The sequence below is a fragment of the Pseudoliparis swirei genome, chromosome 1, assembly GCF_029220125.1.
Source record: "Pseudoliparis swirei isolate HS2019 ecotype Mariana Trench chromosome 1, NWPU_hadal_v1, whole genome shotgun sequence".
In the NCBI taxonomy this organism is placed as follows: Eukaryota; Metazoa; Chordata; class Actinopteri; order Perciformes; family Liparidae; genus Pseudoliparis; species Pseudoliparis swirei.
In genome coordinates, this window is record NC_079388.1 from 17,677,456 (window position 1) to 17,697,392 (window position 19,937).

General features: G+C 45.3%; 1 protein-coding gene across 1 annotated transcript; it reads left to right on the plus strand.

Annotated features, from left to right (window-relative positions):
• Positions 1-8,850: 8,850 nt before the first annotated feature.
• khdrbs1b (KH domain containing, RNA binding, signal transduction associated 1b) lies at positions 8,851-18,820 on the plus strand. The gene is made up of 11 exons (XM_056413044.1): positions 8,851-9,031; positions 10,901-11,031; positions 12,009-12,125; positions 12,491-12,637; positions 13,430-13,563; positions 13,844-14,090; positions 14,218-14,285; positions 14,529-14,587; positions 15,019-15,200; positions 17,311-17,409; positions 18,033-18,820. Exons 1-9 carry the CDS (start codon positions 8,935-8,937, stop codon positions 15,123-15,125), a joined length of 1,107 nt encoding a protein of 368 aa, XP_056269019.1. The 5' UTR covers positions 8,851-8,934; the 3' UTR covers positions 15,126-15,200; positions 17,311-17,409; positions 18,033-18,820.
• The last annotated feature ends 1,117 nt before the right edge of the window (positions 18,821-19,937 follow it).

A 19,937-nucleotide genomic window follows, 5' to 3' on the forward strand; every position in this document is an offset into this window, starting at 1 on the left:
GCAGTCACGTCGGCCGAAACCCCACGGAGCCTTTTTAGTCGGAGCGGTCCCGACAACTCTGAGACTCTGTGACGGAGAGAATTAATATGCTTATTAAGTCCAATGGCTCGTATCGTCATCAAAATCACGAGGAGAAGATGATGGTGGCGGGGGCGGAACATCTTAATGGTATTCACGCTGCTTTGAGTCGCTGCTTAAAGTTGAGAGGTCACAGGGTCACGGGATCTTTTGATTGTGTTTCTGGCCTGTGAGTGTGGGGGGGGGGGGTCTTAGATATAAGTAATTCAGCATGAAAGAGCATAACATAAATTACAAAAGAACAACTATTGGACTAATCCTCCCACTAGTGGAATTATGTATGAAATCATTTTGTGAGGGGAAGTATATATTTTTTTGGTTTGAGAGTTTTCTTTGAGTTCTTCAAAGACAGTGAGGTGGATTTCATGCACACAGCTCCACAACAACAACAACAACAACAAGACTGAGGTCGGATGCTCGGTGCTGTAGGAAGCGCTGCGGGGTGGCGGAGCGAATGCCGACTCTCAGACCTCATCAGGCCAGCTGTGCTGATCCAGATGAGCCGGGAGGCCACGCCCCCTGCTTCACCCCACGGCTTGTGGGCGACTGTGTATTTTATCCTGGTGTGTGTGTGTGCTTTCACTAAAGGCCAAAACTGGAGACAAATCTGACTCGACACTCCGAGAAGGAGTGACCTTGGCGTGAGGGGTGGGGGGGGGGGGATCAACCTTCCAAAATAGAAGTATTACCCAAAACGACAGGTAAGAGGTGAGCTTCAGGGTCTTTTTGTGGGACGGCCTCTTTTCCTGCACGAGCCAACAAAAGAATTCACGAGGCGTGCACTTTTTAGTTTATGCCTGTGAGCCGAGCAGCGAGGTGAGAAACCTCAAAAAAACCACACGACTACAGATGAAAAACAGTCTCTTGGCTAATAACTGGCACATTTACAGAAATGTTTTTATTAATGTGCGCTGTCCCTTCAAATCAAATAAACCAAAGAAAGAAAAAAAAACGTGTTTTAAATTGCCACAAATGAGCGGGAAAATGTTCCACACCTCTAATTACAACTTGTTCTTCTTCGCGATGATGAGTTGCTGCTCGGCCGTCGCGTGTGTGAAACCTTCAAAGCAGGATTGGCTGGGAAGAGACTCACATGGTGACACACGTGTGCATTACACTCGAATACTGCAGAGAGCTGCACTTCATCAGGTCTTTGGCTCCTGGGAGCGTCGTGCTCTGGTTGTCATGAACATGGCACACAGATAAAGCACACATATATTTACATATTTATTTATATTTATATATGTAAATATATTCATATATATATTTTTATATATGAATATATATATACTGTATGTAAATATATTCTTATATATATATACAGTATATATATCATAAATATATATACAGTATATGTAAAGATATTTATATACAAATATATATATAAATATGTATATATACATTATCTAAATAGATATATACAGTATATGTGTTTGAATATATATGAATATATATTTATATACATACACATTAATTATTATTTACATATAAATATATACATTGTATAAATAGATATATATTTATGTGTGTCTGCATACAGATATAACTGGATCACAGGGAACCCTGAAAAGAAGCTCAAGGGCAGGATTGCTTTTATATATTTACATATATGAAATATATTTAATTAAGAATTATAATATATATGCATATACGTATATATATAAATATATTTATATCTACAAACATATATATACAACATATGTATTTATATATATATATATTATATAAATATATATGTATGCGCGTCTACACAGATATAACTGGTTCAAAGGGAACCCTGAAAAGAAGCTCAAAGGCAGCGTTGCTCTCCTCCATGCTTCCACTTCACCTTAAAAGAATATTGGCTTTGAAGAGGCAATGTGCGGAGAGCGGTATATAATTTACAGTCATTAAAAAGCTGAATGTGGGGATGAGTTGTGGCTGTATTCATCCAAATACCCTGAAGAATGAAAGCAGGTGAACAGAGAGAGGGGGGGGGGGATCTCGACATTTCTTTACAGAGCTTTACCGGCTAAGAAAGGCTGGCTAAAGCCTAAATGCATTTCTAATTACCTCGCCTAAAACCAAGCGATAAATCCTCTATTGGTTTCAGAGATTATAGTAGAGTATGTGTGCTCTCCAGACGCCATTCATGCAGACCATGGTGTGATGTTGCCGTATCACTGAGCCAGCAGAGGGTCTGGTTTTTTTTTGGCCATGAAGTTCTACCTGTCTTTCTGGGAAAAGGAAAGGATGAAAAGCTGAAAGCCAGAGGGTGTCAAAAATAAATGAAAAGGAGATCGGCGTCAATGCGATGGGGGGGGGGGGGGGGGGGGAAATAGACAATATATTTGGGAGATTTTCACCCAGCTGCAAAGCGTACAGTACCAGTTATCTCTGGATCCAATCCCGATTAAATATATATTCTGCTAACATAAAGTAAGAAGATAACAAGACGGCCCTCAAGTACCCCAAGTCCATCTATCCATCCATCGAAAGCATCCGCCATCAGAGTAACTAGAAGTAGGCTATAATGTATTCTACTCGTAGTGGCTGTAAGTACTACACCGACTCCATTATTCGTAGAAGCCAGCTGTTCACACAAGGATCCACAGACCAGTAAACTCCATCATACCGCCTGTTAACACGCTTCGACTACGTAATGAAATCTTCACTCGGTCCTCGTGGCCACTTTACCGTTTCGCTTACCGATGACACGGAACCGCCGGGGGTTGAGATCCTCGGAGGTACCGGCGGGATATAAAAACGTAACGAGCCGCGCGGCGTTATGTGAAGGATATACATGTGTCCGTAAACACTTATTGGCTTTTCATTTGGAAGAAGCCGGGCACCATCAATCAATACCGTGGGCACGTCTCTTGAGCAGGCGAGTGTGAAGTATGCTCTGTATATGAATCGCTAAACAATAATAACGACACCCGGAGAACAAACAGGACATTGATCGAAATAAGGAATGATAGCCCCCCCTCCCCTCCCCGAGGTGGCCTACTTTCTCTCAGCACAAATCGTTTTATATTAGACGATATCATCCTTGTATAAATCGTTGTTCGGCATACTGGTCATGTACTCGGCTTACATGGTCGCGTTCCCTCGGAGATCATTGGGTCCCAGTGCTGAAGAACCTTACTCTGTTGTGAAAACCCATTTGGGTTTCTGATAGAACCTTTCACCTGGAACCCCTTCCAGAGGGTTCTACCGGGGAATCCAACATAAAGGGTTATCCAATGAACCATATGTGAAAGGTTCCACCCACAGAGTGGCCTGAGAGTTCCTGCAGAGAACCCTTCTCTGGAGTAATGGTTCAACCCAGGACCTCTTTTTAAGAGGTTCTGTCCAGAACCTTTCCACCTATGGGTGCCAACAAGAATCCACCCTTGGTGGTTCTTCCGAGAACCCATTTTATTCCAAGGGTTTCATCTACAGCCCAATATACTGTAACTAGAGCCATCTGTTAATGGTTCCACCTGATAAAAGGGTTCTGACATGAACCCCTTTATATTCCAATGGTTTCATCCAGAACCCAACCAGGGGGTTCTACCAAGAACCCATTTCATTCCAAGGGTTTCATCTACAGCCCAATACAAAGGGGTTATACCTAGAGCTATATATTATCAAACAGTTTAATCTAGAACGCACCCAGAGGCTTCTTCTGGGGAAATAAATAATAATTGATAGTTCTTGAATCCATTAGAGGGTTTTGTCTCCTCACATTTACTAATGTGTCCTTGAATTTATTCCCTGAAAACGAGACCCGATGAAAGTGTTGAGACGTTGTGAAACGATACATTGAGGAGCGTGGGCTGTAATTGTGGCTACAAAGGTACTTTACTCATTAGACTCTGGGTTAAAAGGAAGAAAGATTTCTCACCTTTCTCGTCATACAGATGGTTATAAATTGATTCACTCAGGTTGTGAGATATCCATCTGCGAGACTTCCGCTATCTTCCTCGAGAAAGGTCGACGGATGTTACGAAAAGATTCGAGAGCATCGGACGTCTTCAGAAACAACGTCCGAATTCAAAGGTTGTGAATGGAACTTCTTTCTCCTAAAGAAATAGTCTTCGGTCAGATATCAAACATTAGTATCCGCATAATACATTAGATTTAATATTCACTAGCCCTCTATTGGCTTTGATATACATTTTATTTTTTATTAATGCCATTTATAATAATAATGCTATTTTATTAAAATATATAAATGAATATATAATTTATTTATGTATAAATAGGTATATAATTAATATATATATATATAATTAATATATTTAAAAATATATAATTAATATATGTATATGTGTATATATATATGTGTATATATATATGTGTATATATGTATATATGTGTATATATATGTGTATATATGTGTATATATATGTGTATATATGTATATATATATGTTTATATATATGTATATATATATGTGTTTATATATATGTATATATATGTATATGTATACATATATGTATGTATATGTATACATATATATATATGTGTATATATATATATGTTTTCTAGTTTCTATTCACTAACCAGGCTCAGGTATGTTCTCACTGTAGGTTATTCTATATTTCAGAGTAGTACGCACAACAGGATGGATTAATGGTGTCCACATGTCAGGGATCAGGAGCAGAGTAATCGGGGCATTAGGTATTCTAACAAGTACAAGGAACTTGACAAGTCATTTCCCAAACCCCTCTGAGCTCTGTCAGAAATAACACAACCTGAAATCTCACATTACTTATTTATAGACACAAAGGGTGTTGTGATTGCATCTGCCATGTTTTTATTGTTTTTTTTGTTTTGCTCTCCGGTTTGATAAGCAGACACATTAATGTTTTTTGGCTGCTGGCATCTGTGGCTTCTTTTTCTTCTCTTTTTTTTCTCTCTTCTTCTTTTTTTTGTTGCACTACTAGCATAAATATGTAAGTGCGCTCCCCTAATGGCTTTTTCCTAGAACTCCTCTAGCACGACTCCTCCAGTGCAAATATTAGTTTCCAGAGGAGTGGCGTAATAATGCCCCAGGTAATTTTTACAAATACAAGGTTTTAATGTAAAGAAAAGAAAGAAAAGAAAACCGTATATGTAAACGTTAACATATATCTCCGAAGTACTTCTTCTTCAGACGCCGATGTTTCCGTGGAGACATTGATCATCGACAAAGCAATGACCTCGTGGGCATGACGGGGGACGTGGGATGAAGGGAGCTCTGGTTTTCTGTGGTGGGTGGTGAGGTGGAGAGAGAGGGGAGAGAGGGGAGGGCGGGTGGAGATGGAGGGTGGAGGGTGGTGTTAAAGACCTAAGCAGGTGTGACAGTTCTGAAAGCTTTCATGGGCAAGAAAAAAAAAGGTTCCTCCGGCCTTGTAGCGATGCTAAACTGAGCGTGACCCTCGGACAGAACCCGGCTATCTCTCTCTCGCATGCTTTCTTGCCTCGAGAGCAGGAGAGAAGAAAAAAACCTCCACTGACAGCGTGACGCTAACGGATGTCAGCGAACGCATCACTTCCCTTCTCCTTTCATTTATCTCGCCAACACTTTCATTGTATCTTTCTTCTTCTTTTTTTTACTATTGCCGATTTAAGAAAACAGGGATGAGAGTCAGCGGCTTACAATTGCATATCGTCCATTCAGTGCATCCTCTGATGAGGTGACCATGATCTCGTTTAGTCGATAAATCTGTGTGTCAGATATCTGAGAAGAACATATAGTTATGGGAGACATTGACGTATCGCAACAACCACTCTGATGAATTGCAAAGAAATCTTGCACAGAGATTCCTGGTTCCCAGAGGAAGAACCCTACCAGAGGTAGGGGATCTCTTAAATGTTCCTGAAGTGCCACAATGAAGTCAACCCTTTTGTTTGTTTTTGAAATGTCTCAAAGGCTACTGGATGAGTTGCCATGAAGTTTCGTACAGAGATTCATGGTTCCCAGAGGAAGAACCCTATAGGAGACATAGGTGATCTCTTGAATGTTCCTTAAGTGCCACACAGATTTTTTTTACCTTTTGTTTGTTAGTGAAATGTCTAAAAGGCAACTGAAAGCGTTGCCATGACCTTTTCTACAGAGATTCCTGGTTCCCAGAGGGAGAACCCTACCAGAGGTAGGGGGTCTCTTGAATGTTTCTGAAGTGCCACAATGAAGTCAACCCTTTTGTTTGTTTGAAATGTCTCAAAGGCTACTGGATGAGTTGTCATGACCTTTTGCACAGAGATTCATGGTTCCCAGAAGAAGAACCCTACCAGACGTAGGGTATCTCTTGAATATTCCTAAAGCGCCACACGGAAGTTTAACCTGTTTGTTATTCGTGAGATGTCTCAAAGGCTACTGGATGAGTTGCCATGAGCTTTTCTACAGAGATTTGTGGTTCCCAGAGGGAGAACCCTATCAGAGGTAGGTGATCTCTTGAATGTTCCTAAAGTGCCACAATGAAGTCAACCCTTTTGTTTGTTAGTGAAATGTCTCAAAGGCAACTGGATGAGTTGCCATGACCTTTCGTACAGAGGTTCGTGGTCCCCAGAGGAAGAATCCTTTTAGGATTTGGTGATTTCCTGAGGATTCCCCTAGCACCAAAATGAAGTGGACACTTTTGTTTTCAGGGTAATATCTCCAAAGACTATCGGATGGGTCGCCATGAAATTTGGTACAGACATTCACGGCCCCCAGAGGATGAATCCTGACAACTTTGGTGGTCTCCAGACTCTTCCTCTCGTGCCACAGTGAGGCTGACATTTGCGAGGTTGGCACGCTGACGATGCAAGTGTGACTTTAGTCTTGTAATACTGCAGTTTGTCAAGATAATTGCAGTAAAACCTGCCATAAAGAACCCCTCTGAATGTTATTAGCAGGCTATTAGAGTCCTATGATTTCACAAAAGATGAAACGCAGGCTCCTCCTCCCAAACTCCAGGGCAGCACTGAATCCTCGTAGTCCTTTTGGGCATGAAAAATGGTCAGATGCAAAGATCTGGAATAGCGGTGGCTTATACGAGCCTAACCCCAGTGTTTACCCCCTTCCATCTGCCCGTGTTTAGCCCAGACCGCGGTTGTGTACGTTGGGGGATCAGGGGAAGTCCACACGAGCAGAAGGCAAAGAGAGCGAGCCACCGGATCAGAACCCCCCCCCCCCCCCCCACTACCTGCCAAGAGGAGTAACTCTTCCATTTATGAGCCAATTGAAATTCAGCTTGCGGTCCATCCATTCTGTCAACGACCAGGACAACCTTGCAAATACCCCCCAACCCCCCCCCCCGTCAACACCCCTCCCCCACTAATAAGACCGATACATAGATCAAGCTAAATGCTGATAGTTCGAGCAAGATTTTTTTGGCCTTCATTTGTTTTGAGCCGATTCATTCCCGGGTCGATTGTAATGGTTTCCAATCCGGCAGCGGACTGACAAATGACCCACACTTTGTTGTTGTTGTTGTTGTTGTGATTTTTGTTGCCGTTTCTTCAAAGCACATCTGCCTGCACTGATGCATACTACTGTATACACTTAAATCACCTGCTCTAGATTTGTATGCATTAGGCCAGCTCTAACCTCTGACCTCTTGACAGGTTCATTAACCCCCCCCCCCCCTCTCTGTCTGATAGGAGAAATCAATCCTTCAGTGTGGTCGAATCGATCGACGTAGGGGGATTGGACATCTTCCGATGGACCCAGTTTCATCAGGAACAGCTTCAGAGGCATCTTTGCTCTGTTGTCATGATCGACGCCGCCACTAGGGGGCAGTAGAGAGTCGGGAATGGAAGGAGCGGACCACGTCTCCCGTGGTCCCGCCGTGTGAACTGGAAGTTACGGCCACAAATTAAACACTGAAGAGGTGTCATCATCATTATCTCATTCTCTTCAATTATTATGCACTCGATAGGAAAATGTATTACAATGCAACGCATAACAATTCAAATGATAATCGACGTTTAGTGACCCAGATTTATTGCATTTTCTAATATGTGTAACTCTATTTAACATATCGAAGAACACAAATATGTTATAGTTTATTTCCCATGTTCATGTCGCTCCGCCTGGGGTGAGACTTTAATGTAATATCCCTGTGGTCATTTCCCCAAATAATAAGTCTATAATCAAGTTTAAGGCATTTTTTGTCTCTCAATAAGACGCAACCTTTGATACTATAATGTATCCCAGTTTCTAAATAATATCTTTATAAAGTGATACATACAAAACACGAGTTACGTGATTAAAGAGTTATCCATGTGTAATTATCCTCACAATATGGCAACACTAATTACTAGACGTGTAATTAATCAATCTGATACCCACTTCACATATCATCCTAATAACTTCCTTATTATCTTCACGAGAGCAGTGGGACGTGCACGGCGCACGCGCACTGAAAACACCTGAAGGGCGGCGCGCAGCAGCGAGCGGCACCCGCGCGAGGGAGGGCGGCGGCGTCAGATCTGAGCTCACTTCCGCCGGCGCGCGAGAGGTGATATATCACTCTTCTGCCCCGTCCCCTCTCCGCTTTTTTTAATATCTCCGGTCCCGAGCTGTCAGCTGCTGCTGCTGCCGCTGCAAGGAAGGGAGCTCCAGTCGGCCGGGGAGAAGGAAACACCCCCCCACCCTCCACCGGACCCCTCCGCGCGCACAAGAAGTAACGGAGAGAAACGCCCCGGTATCCACATGCGAAGCGCCGCGCGCACAGAGGCTCCGCGACGCTCCGTATAGTTGCGTAACTGGACTACTTTTTATTTTTTTTCTTCTTCTTCTATTTTTGTTGGGATATTTTCACGCTTTCATTTTTTCTTCTTTTCTTTCTTCTTTTTTTTGCACCGAAAGTGACTCCCTCCGTCCCCCCCCGACCCCCCCCCCCCCCATCGACTACACTTAAAATGGAGAACAACGACGACAAATATCTCCCCGAGCTGCAGGCGGAGAAGGACAGCCTGGACTCGTCGTTTACTCACGCCATGAAACTTTTAAACGCAGGTAAAAAAATATATATATATCTTCTTTTTTTAAAGTCAATTTTTTTTGCCAGTGTTATTTTTGTGATTCGTGAACGCACCACCTCCCAAATAAACCGCACACCTACACGCTGTGATTGCCATGTGTTTGCGGGACGTGGACGGCTCAGCTCACCGACGGATGGAGGAGCTTGATGATGAAGATGATGCCGATGATGACGTCTGAGATAATACATTTTAAAAAAGACACTTTAATATTAATGAGTCTTCTCAATAATCCGCTTGATGTTGATGTGTGCCAGGTGTGCCCTGCGCAGCATGCTGTAATGAATGTGCGCCAGTGTTTCCGTGACCCGGGGGGGGGGGGGATGAGAATGAGACCTTCAGATACCCCGCTGCCGAAGTGTCCTTGAGCAAGCTGCTGTCCTGCAGGAGACACTCTGCCTCCGTGCTCGTCTGCTATACCGCGTTGAGAGCATCCTATGAGCTCTGAGTGTGTGTGTGTGTGTGTGTGTGTGTGTGTGTGTGTGTGTGTGTGTAATGTTGTAAAAGCTGCTGGTTGAGTGATTGTTCTTTAGTTTGGGTCATCGTTGCTCACGCGCTCTCAGACACTGAGTGGAGGTTTCCTGCAGGTGCTGGTCGAGTCCCTCTCTGGGGGTTCAGCTGGTCTCCTTGTCTGGACCTGGACCCCCCCCCCCCCCCCCCCCTTCCATCTGCAGCTGGTAGTCTGTGGTGGTCTTCGGTGAGAAGTGAGGTGGTGGGAGTGATGCGGAGGGGGTCTGGTTGTTGAGATGAGGAGATGCTGTTGTGTGACAGGAGGTGTAGGGGGGGGGTGCTGGAGATGGGGGGGTGTCTGGGTGCTTGAGATGAGGAGGTGCTGCTGTGTGACAGGAGGTGTAGTGGGGGTCTGGGTGCTGCTGTGTGACAGAGGTGTAATGCGGGGGGGGGGGGGGGGGTTGATGGTTGCTTCTCAAAAAAATTAAGTACGTTTTCTAAATGTGGTTCGGGGATTGAAGTCGGCGGTTTGAGACCATCTTTCATTGTGGTTTGTTCTGGTGATTTTTATTTTTTAATTTTTTAAAATGTATTTACTGTCCAAATAGTGGAAAAGGAAGAAATATTAATTAATATGTGCGAAACGGAGAAAACACACGGAACGGTATTACGTCAGTAAATATTGATATTTGCGACGTCACATTACGAAATCCCCAAATGTGAGACGATAATATCCGGTCACTGGTCCACAGAGATCTTCTTCACGCGAGAGATCAGAATCTTTTCATGTTTATTTTTGCTGTGTTCATGTTCATGAAGTCGTCTGGTGAAAAACTGGATTGAAAATACAAAGATTTTATTTTTTTCCCAGATTTTCTAAAATGCTTGTAACTATAGAAACAACTGTAAAATGGAACCGCGTGTCTAAAAATGACGTTAAATGTGAAACGAGACGCCAACATGGTGTCCGACCTGCGCCACCTGTACATATATACATTTATATATATATATATATATTTTTAATACTTATATTGATATATATATACATTTATTTCTATATATATACAAATATATATATATATTTATACATATATTTATATATATACAAATAAATACATATATATTTATACATATATTTATATATATATATATAAATATATGTGTATATATATACATATATTTATATATATACAAATAAATACATATATATTTATACATATATTTATATATATATATATATACAAATATATATTTATATATATAGAAATATATTTATATATATATATATAAATTTTTTTATACTGATATTTGTATATATATATATATTTAGACATACATTTTTTCTTCTGTTTTTGATCGCACGCTTTCCCCTGAAACGATGCTCCTCCCCTTCTAGAAGTCGATAGAATCCAGAAAGGCGAGACGACGAAGAAGGAGGCGGCGGCGGACGCGTACCTCGACCTCTTCACCACTAAGAACATCAAACTCAAGGAGCGCGTGCTCATACCGGTCAAACAGTACCCCAAGGTGAGCGGTCTCCTGTCCTTTTTTTTTTCTTGCACCCTGAACCCCTCCAGATTGAATTCATCTTTCAATTACGCAAAGCCCTGGGGTTTAGTCAGGGAGTCCCGAAATTACTCCTCCACCTGTATCCTTAAGCTCCGCAGTAAATTTAAAGCTGACGCTGGTATCCCCCCCCCCCCCCCCCCCCAAAAAGGCACAAAAATGTTAATAGTGCCACGATTGGGATGATTGGAGTCGAAGAAGTCTATCTTGGGTTATATTAATATTTATATCGGTTTCAATCTCTCTCCGGCTCACACGTAAGCTTTTACGTTGTATCTCTGACATTATGTTTTTATTCTGTCCATTTTAACATTGTTCTCCCTTATTTTATTTGCTTTATCTGTAGATTGTATTTGTAATCTTATGTTTTTAGGTTTGTTCTTAACATCAGCAACATTGGGACTACAGATGAAAAATAGCCTCTTGGCTAACTCTGGCACATTTACTGCAAAGTTTTTATCAATGTGCACTGTCCCTTATTAAATAAACCATTATAATAATGATTAGGCTGAAAAAGACGAGAGTAAGGTGCCCGACATCGAGCATCCGATGTAATGTCGGCGTCCGGCCTGCAGGGGGTCAAGTGAGCCACTTAGCTTTAGTCGCTACCAGAGTCCGCTGTGACACGGCTACTTTTACAGCTTCCCACTCTTTAACTAACATATATATATATATTTATTTATATTTATTTATTTTATATATATGTATATATATTCTATATATGTATTTATATATAATTACTTCATGCAGAGATGGAGGAGGTAGAAGATGCAGGGTTTGATCACATAGTAATTTCGGCTCGTTTGATTGGAGGAATCGTAATCGACGGTGTTCCTGCCCTCGAGGGCTCATATCGACCTCCTGCTCCTCCTGCTCCTCCTGCTCCTCCTGCTCCTGCTCCTGACTCTCTGTCCTTCTTTCTTTGTGGCCCCCGTTAGTTCAATTTCGTGGGGAAGATTTTGGGGCCTCAGGGCAACACGATCAAACGTCTGCAGGAGGAGACCGGAGCCAAGATCTCCGTGCTGGGCAAAGGATCCATGAGAGACAAGTCCAAGGTAACACACACACACACACACACATGCACACATGCACACGCACGCACACACACACACACACACACACACACACACACACTGGTGAGAAGGGCACATCTGGTGGGGACACACACCTGTGAGAAGGGCAACCCGAAGGCCGGCTGGTCGGGGCCGACGGCGCCGACGCTCCACTGAACCCACGATCTACCTCTGATCACTGAGACTCTCTCTCTCTCGCTCTCGCTCGCTCTCTCTCTCTCTCCCTCTCTCTCGCTCTCCCTCTCTCTCGCTCTTGTTCTCACTCGCTCTCCCTCTCTCTCGCTCTCCCTCCCTCTCTCTCTCTCTCGCTCTTGTTCTCACTCGCTCTCTCGCTCTCCCTCTCTCAGGAGGAGGGGCTGAGGAAGGGCGGCGAGCCCAAGTACGCCCACCTGTCCCTGGAGCTGCACGTGTTCGTGGAGGTGTTCGCCCCGGTGCCCGAGGCCTACCTGCGCATGGCGCACGCCATGGAGGAGGTCAAGAAGTTCCTGTTTCCTGTGAGTCAGACGAGTGAAAGACGAGTCGCCAACTTCACCCTTCAGAGTCATCCCTCGTTCCCGAACTCATCTTACGACTAGTGGCTCTCTCTCTCTCCCCCTCTCTCTCTCTCTCTCTCTCTCTCTCTCTCTCCCCTCTCTCTCCATCCCTCTCTCTCTCTCTCTCGTCTCCTGACGTGAATGCAGAAGCTCAGCCTTGATCTCGAGGCTTCGTGGATCTCCTCCGTTCTAGTTTCTATAGAAAATGCAGAAAGTTAATTAACGTAAACAACGTGAGGACACACACACACACATACACATACACACACACACACACACACAATGATTCATGAGGAAGCGTTGATCAGGTCACAGTGCAGCACTCCTGCTGATCGCTCCCAGATTCTTCTTCTTTTTTTCTTCTTCTTCTTCTTCTTCCCTCCTCGCGGATGTGATAATGTCACCGTTGATGCAGTCGTACCAGACGTGTCGAGGAGGAGATTTACATTTTGTGCATCGCGGAGAGGATGGGATGTGTGGATGGATGCTCTCCAACGTCTCACACACACACACACACACTCACACACACACACACACACTCACACACACTCACACACACACACACACACTCACACACTCCCCCGTCCACAGCCTCTTCTCTTTAACACTCACTGGCGCCGGCACTTTTTCTTCCAGTTGCTCTCTTAGCCATCACGTCGCCGCATTGCCAGCAGCTCTGTAACTCTCTCTCTCTCTCTCTCTCTCTCTCTCTCTCTCTCTCTCTCTCTCTCCCTCCTTTCTTCCTCTGTGTAGGACTTGATGGATGATATCTGCCAGGAGCAGTTCATGGAGATGAGCTACCTGAACGGAGGCCAGGAGCACGGCGCCAGGGTCCGAGGGGGCCCTCCGGTCAGGGGCCGCGGAGCGCCTCCTGTTGGAGCACACAGGTGTGGAGACACACACACACACACATACACACACACACACACATACACACTCAGGCATGTGTAGTTTTGGTCAAATTATGGCGGGTCACACACACAATTCTAATTCCTCCCTAAATTGTAGGTCCACGTTTAGTTTCTTTGAAAATGTAACTGTCAACGAGCAGGAAGCCGTGCCCCGTTCGTACCTTTCACAATAAAAGCATCCACTAATTAACGCGTTCAAACGAACGAGACGGCGCCGTTCGTCAATGTCGTTGACTTTGGCGCTCTCTCCTCCCAGGGGGAGGGGCATGCCTCCTCGCGGCGCCCCCTCCAGGGGAGGCGTGGCTCGAGGCGGCCCGTCCAGAGGCGGAGCTTTGAGGGGCGCGCCGCCGCCGGGCCGAGGAGGACACCCGGCGGCGCCCGGCAGGGGGGGAGGAGCCTCGGCGCCGCGCGCCCGGCCCCCGGCGTCCGGACCCCCGCAGAGGATGGCGCACCCGCCCCACCACCAGCACGCCCCCGACGACGCCGCCGGCTACGAGGATTATGTGAGTACGGGAACGCCACGTCGTTATTTACGAGAGGTCGTCCTCGGCGCTCTTGTCTCGAGGACCTCGACGTTCGTGAGTCGTGAACGAGCCTCTCACTACGTCTCACTCCTCCCCCCCCCTCCAGGGCTACGATGAGAGCCACACCGACTCGGCCTACGACTCATACGACAGCTACTACAGTCAGCCGCAGGCGTGAGTGACTCCGACGTCTCCTTTGGTTTTCACCTGCTTCTCACACACCTACACACACACACATACACACACACACCTACACACTCTTTCAGCCACCCTCGAGAGCTTTGATCTTTTTGGCGTGAAGCCGATCGTCGTCCTTTAGAGTCGGCGGCCACTTGATGTTTTTACAAAGATTTAATGTGGGTTTTCTTTCTCCTTCATTTTCTTCTTCTTCTTCTCTCGTTCTTTTGGTCTCATCAGAGAGCCGGAATACTACGAGTACGGACACGGAGACGGCACGGAGTCGTACGAGTCCTACGGTGAGGAGGAAACACGACGTCCAGCGTCGACGTCCAGAATTTATACTGAATATGAAACTTGAAATTTGAAAATAATGCATTTCTATTGCTTTACTGCTCTTGCAGAATGCAATATTTCTACATTTTGACTCATTTATTGATTAATTGATTTGTCAAAAAGATTCATAATTATTCTCAAAATGCCACCGCACGTGATTCTAATGAAAGCCGGAAAAATGGACTGTTAGATAAAAGTTAAAGACGCCCTGTTGAGATGGTGATTGGTATTTCTACGAGGAGGTATCGGCCATCACTAGAAACGCCTACCAGAGAAAACTCCACCGGCGCCATTTTAAATGTCCACTAACCAATGGAAATCTGTTGAATTGTAAATGTATTTTTATTTTGTGTGTGTGTGTGTGTGGGTGTGTGTGTGGGTGTGTCCTCTCCAGACCAGGATGACTGGAACGGGACCCAGCGAACGGTTTCGGGGAAGGCCCCGCCCCCCTCCAGAGGCGCCAAGACGCCTTACCGGGAGCACCCGTACCGACAGTACTGAGGCGGCCGCGCCGCCCCTTAACGCGTCGCCCCGCCCGGTCACCAGGCGGTTCTCGCTTTAAGCAGCCCGACAAAAGTAATTTCCCGTTTTGTCTTTGGTTTGGTCCCCCCCCCCCCCCCTTGCTGGACTTTACACGAGAGAAAGCACTAAATTTGGGGACTTGAGAATTGGAACTGTTTTTTTCTTTCGAACCCCCCCCCCCCCTCCCTCCTTGTACAAACGAACCGCCAGCGCTCCCTCCGGCCGACCACCCAGAGCGGCTTTCAGGCGGCTTAGAGAGGAAAGAAGTTGGCGTATTTATTTTATCTTTTTTGGGGTTATTTTTCATTTTCTATTTTATTTTTGCTGTATTTTCTTCCTCTGAACTTAAAAAAAAAAAAAAAAATCTTTATTAACCCCCTTCTGGCTTTTTAAAATTTATTTATTTGCACTGTTGATCTTTCTCCTTTTTTTTCTAACCTTTCTCGTGGAGTACCTGAACACCTGAATACCTGGCTTGTTCCATCTTCTTGTCGACGGAATACATTTTAATTTGTTTGTTTTTTTTTTTAAATACAAAGAATCTGTCCAGGGTCGGTTGCAGATTCCCATTTAGGCTACATTTCAAAATTCTTGTTAATATAGCCGAAATAAAATACCTTTTAAACTTCCAATTATGTAATATAGAACCCCCCCCCCCCCACCCCCAAAAAACCGAAATAAATTAAGTGACGTTTAAATTTGATGGTTTGTTTTTAAATAGTTTTAAAACGTTGTCCATTTACACTTTTAATCAGCAATATTTGTAATTGTCCTTCATTTTTTTCTTAGAGTTTTGAAATATAGCCCTAATAGACACTGTGGAGATGGACTGTCCTCACATCCTCAATTTGTCAGTCAATTAATTAATTTTAAGACTCTGAAGACGAGACGGCCTCGTGGTAATAATAAAAATGGTCCGGCTCTTTATCTCTTGTGATCTGACTATAAACTGCATGCACGAAAATACTCCCAAAAAAAAGAAAAGAAAAGAAGGATGGGGCCACAAATCTCCACATGGGTCTTCTCTTCCTCCAGAGAAGGGATCCTGCAGCTCAATCCGAAACTTCTTGTACATATTTTTGATAAAAACATCCTTTAACTGTACTTATTCTGCCACGAGTATCTTGTATACCCTCTCCATTATAAAAAGAGAACAATGCATTATGCTCCATGTGTAAGCTTGCTTGCCTAAATAGGTTACTAAATCTGTCCAAAAGATGTTTTGCAGCACTTTGTCAATAAAGCTTAGTTTGTTTTTTTAATGAAACTTAACTTGCTTTTATTTGTTTCCTGTCCTAGTAAAATTCCCTGAAACGGCCTCTTCCTTCAGCAGTCAGATGTTTTCCATTTGTTTCTCGTTCAAAACGGCATTTTAAATCCTAAATGAATGTATTATTATTATTATTATTGACGTCTGAAGACTTTAACCCTACGATGTCTTGATTGAGCACAACTTATTCTCTCTCTCTCTCTCTATACTTTTTTAAAAAGGACCCAGAGGTAAGACCTCTAAAATAAGCTGGGTAGCTTCCTAATGTGTTTAGAGATCTTAAAGCATTGAATGCCGGGGTATGTATACGACTTTTTCAATCCTCTTACCTGTGGTCGTAACCGGTAACCAGCTTTTGCCGGACAATTTAACGTGAGTTCAAAGCACCATGCAGGTCTAAGCCCTCAGTGTCAATGGAGAGGACGGTTATAACCTAGACAACGCCACCGTAAAGGTAACCTAACCCTAAATGTTTAACTTCCTCGTGTGTTTTATTATCCTTTGACGTAAACGTGCTGGTAAATGCGTTCACTTTCTTTTTAAAAATATTTACTGCAACAAAAAAAGCCACTCAAAAGTACTTCCAATATCACACAGTGGATTTTTATGTACCAAAAATAACTTCTAATAGTGTAAATGCAGCGCCAAATCTATGTCAATATGCTCTGTAGCGTTGAGCCCGCTGTTACTTTTTTAAAACGTTTTTCTGTGTGTGTAAAAGTTGCTTATATTGTAATATTAACAGAAAACAAGGTTCTTGACGAGGACGCCGACAGAAGGCTTGAGTTGCATGAGCACGTCTCCTCCCGGAGGCGGCGTTGCATGAGCCGCCTCGCGTTTCTCTCCCAGGTGTTGGTCGGCGGCGTGTTGATTTGGGCTCTGTCCTTCCTCCAGGCGCCGCGATGAGGTCATCGGAGCGCCCGCCGGAGACGGCCGGTCGGCGGAGGAGAGAGAGAGAGAGAGAGAGAGAGAGAGCGACCGCGAGAGCCTCAGGTTGGCATTCATTTTCCTTAAAAATACAAAAAAACCATGCAGACCCCTGCCGACGCCCCCTGTGGGCCTCATGCAGCAGCATGCTCGAGATATTCAAAGGCTGGTTGATTCTGGTGATTGCCCGGCTTCCTGTACGTCGCCTGTAAATTGGTGTGTGTGTGTGTGTGTGTGGCCTCAGGGGTGGGGAGAGTAACTAATGAGGATTCGTGGCTCGAGGCTCTCTTGACAGAAGAAGGAAGAAAGTGAGAGGACTCTGGCGAGTCCCGAAATGGAGCCGGCAGCAATGCAGGAGGAGAGAGAGAGAGAGGGAGTGTGTGAGTGAGAGAAAGAGAGAGAGAGGGGTGTCGGAGGGGTGTTTCTCCCGATGTCCCGTCCGAAAAGAGTGAAAGAACCGCTCGGTGGCCGGAGTGTGAGAACCCTGACCGTCGTTGGTATTTCAGTCCGAGGGGATCACGAAACAACTTCTGTTTGAGCTCGGCAGGAAAATGACTTATATATAAATATATATATATATATATATAACTGCCACTGCATGAAAATAGAAAAGTTTTTAATTTAGCAGAAGTGCGTCATCAAGTGGACTCGTCCCAGTGACTCTGATTCTTCTCTCTCTCTCTCTGCAGTGAAGCTCGGGAGCAGCTCGGCGTGAAGGAGGTCAGACGAAGCTCTCTTGGGGGGGGGGGGGGGGCAGCTGACTGAGGGAGGAGGACTCTGACTCTGAACCGGACTCAGTGAAGAACCCTCAGGAACCAGAGACTCGCTTCACGGGGAACCTTTTTTTCCTTCTTCTTTTCTTTTTCTCTTTGCATTGTTTAATTAAGAAACCCACGTCGCTGATTGGCTCCCGCCGACCCCCCACCCACCCACCCACTCACTCACTCCGCCCGACTAATGTACTTGTTACAGTTTGATGAGCCATAAAATGAGCGCTCCTTTTTTTTTTTTAAAGTATAATGGGCTGTGAAATAGTTTTTGATATTTCTATTAATCCTTTTGCGAATTAGACGTGAATCAGATGTCCGTTCACTTCATGCAAGGTGAGCTGGAATTTTTTTTATATATATATTTTTTTTTTTAATGTGACATTTGCGTCTCAAGTTCTGGATTTCCTTCTTTTTTTTAAATTTCGTCTCCGGAAGACTTTGTTATTGGCTGCGTGAAATTAGACTCAAAGCTGGAGAATTAAAGACGCCCGGAGAGGAATCACACACACACAAACACACACACACACACACACACACAGGCTTGGCGGTGCGCGGCCCCGAGGAGACCGAATGCTAATGCGGCGTCGCCCTCCCTGCGTGTTCTCTCATGCAACAAAACGTGCAACACTTCCTCACACACACACACACACACACACACACACACGTCCATCGGCCTCGCTCGCGGCGCCTCGGCATCCAAGTGTCATAATTTGGCGTGACGGAGGAGAGGAGGAGGAGGAGGAGGAGGAGGAGGAGAGGGATGAGGGGGAGAGGGAGGAGGAGGAGAGGAGGAGGAGAGAGAGGAGGGGGAGAGGAGGAGGAGGAGGAGGGGGAGAGGGAGGAGGAGAGGGAGAGGAGGAGAGGGAGGAGGAGGAGGAGGAGGAGGAGAGAGGGGAGGAGGATGAGGGATGAGGAGGAGAGGGAGGAGGAGGGGAGGAGAGGAGGAGGAGGAGAGGGAGAGGAGGAGGAGGAGGAGGAGGAGAGGAGGAGGAGGAGAGGAGGAGGAGGAGAGGAGGAGGAGGAGAGGAGGAGGAGGAGAGGAGGAGGAGGAGGAGGAGGAGGAGGAGGAGGAGGAGGAGGAGGAGGAGGAGGGGAGGAGGAGGAGAGGGAGGAGGAGGAGGAGGGAGGAGGAGGAGAGGAGGAGGAGGGGGAGGAGAGGAGGAGGGGGAGAGGAGGAGGAGGAGGGGGAGAGGGAGGGGCGTGAGGCAGACATGCCAACAGCCCCACCTCCGTCATGCCTTTGTTGATTCGATAACCCCGCCCCCCCGCCCCTCCCCCTCTCTGCCGTTTCTCCCGCCATAACCACTGATGACATGGCGGCTGCCTGCGGCGCCGAGTCACCGCTTCGAGGTCCCGGCTCCACTTTCCTCCATTAAAACACGTTTCTGAGGTCAGAGGCTCCGTTTAGTTTATTGGAGGATCTTCTGATATTAGGAATAGAAGCCGTCAAACGCACCGTTCACCTTTGGATGACCCCTGTGATGTCATGAGAGATGAGCGAGGGCGTCGGGGGAGCCGGCGTCCATTTTTATTATTTTTTAAACGACGAACCGACACGAGAGAAAGTGAATGTTGCCGTGCAGCGGTCAATAAAGGTTGATTTGAATACGAGCGAGTTGTGATGTTTTTGTCGTGTGTGTGTGTGTGTGTGTGTGTGATGTTTTTGTTGTGTGTGTGTGTGTGTGTGTGTGTGTGTGTGTGTGTGTGTGTGTGTGTGTGTGTGTGTGTGTGTGTGTGTGTGTGTGTGTGTGTGTGTGTGTGTGTGTGTGTGTGTGTGTGTGTGTGTGTGGACAGCTGGATTGCGTCTTCTCGTCCTGGAGGATT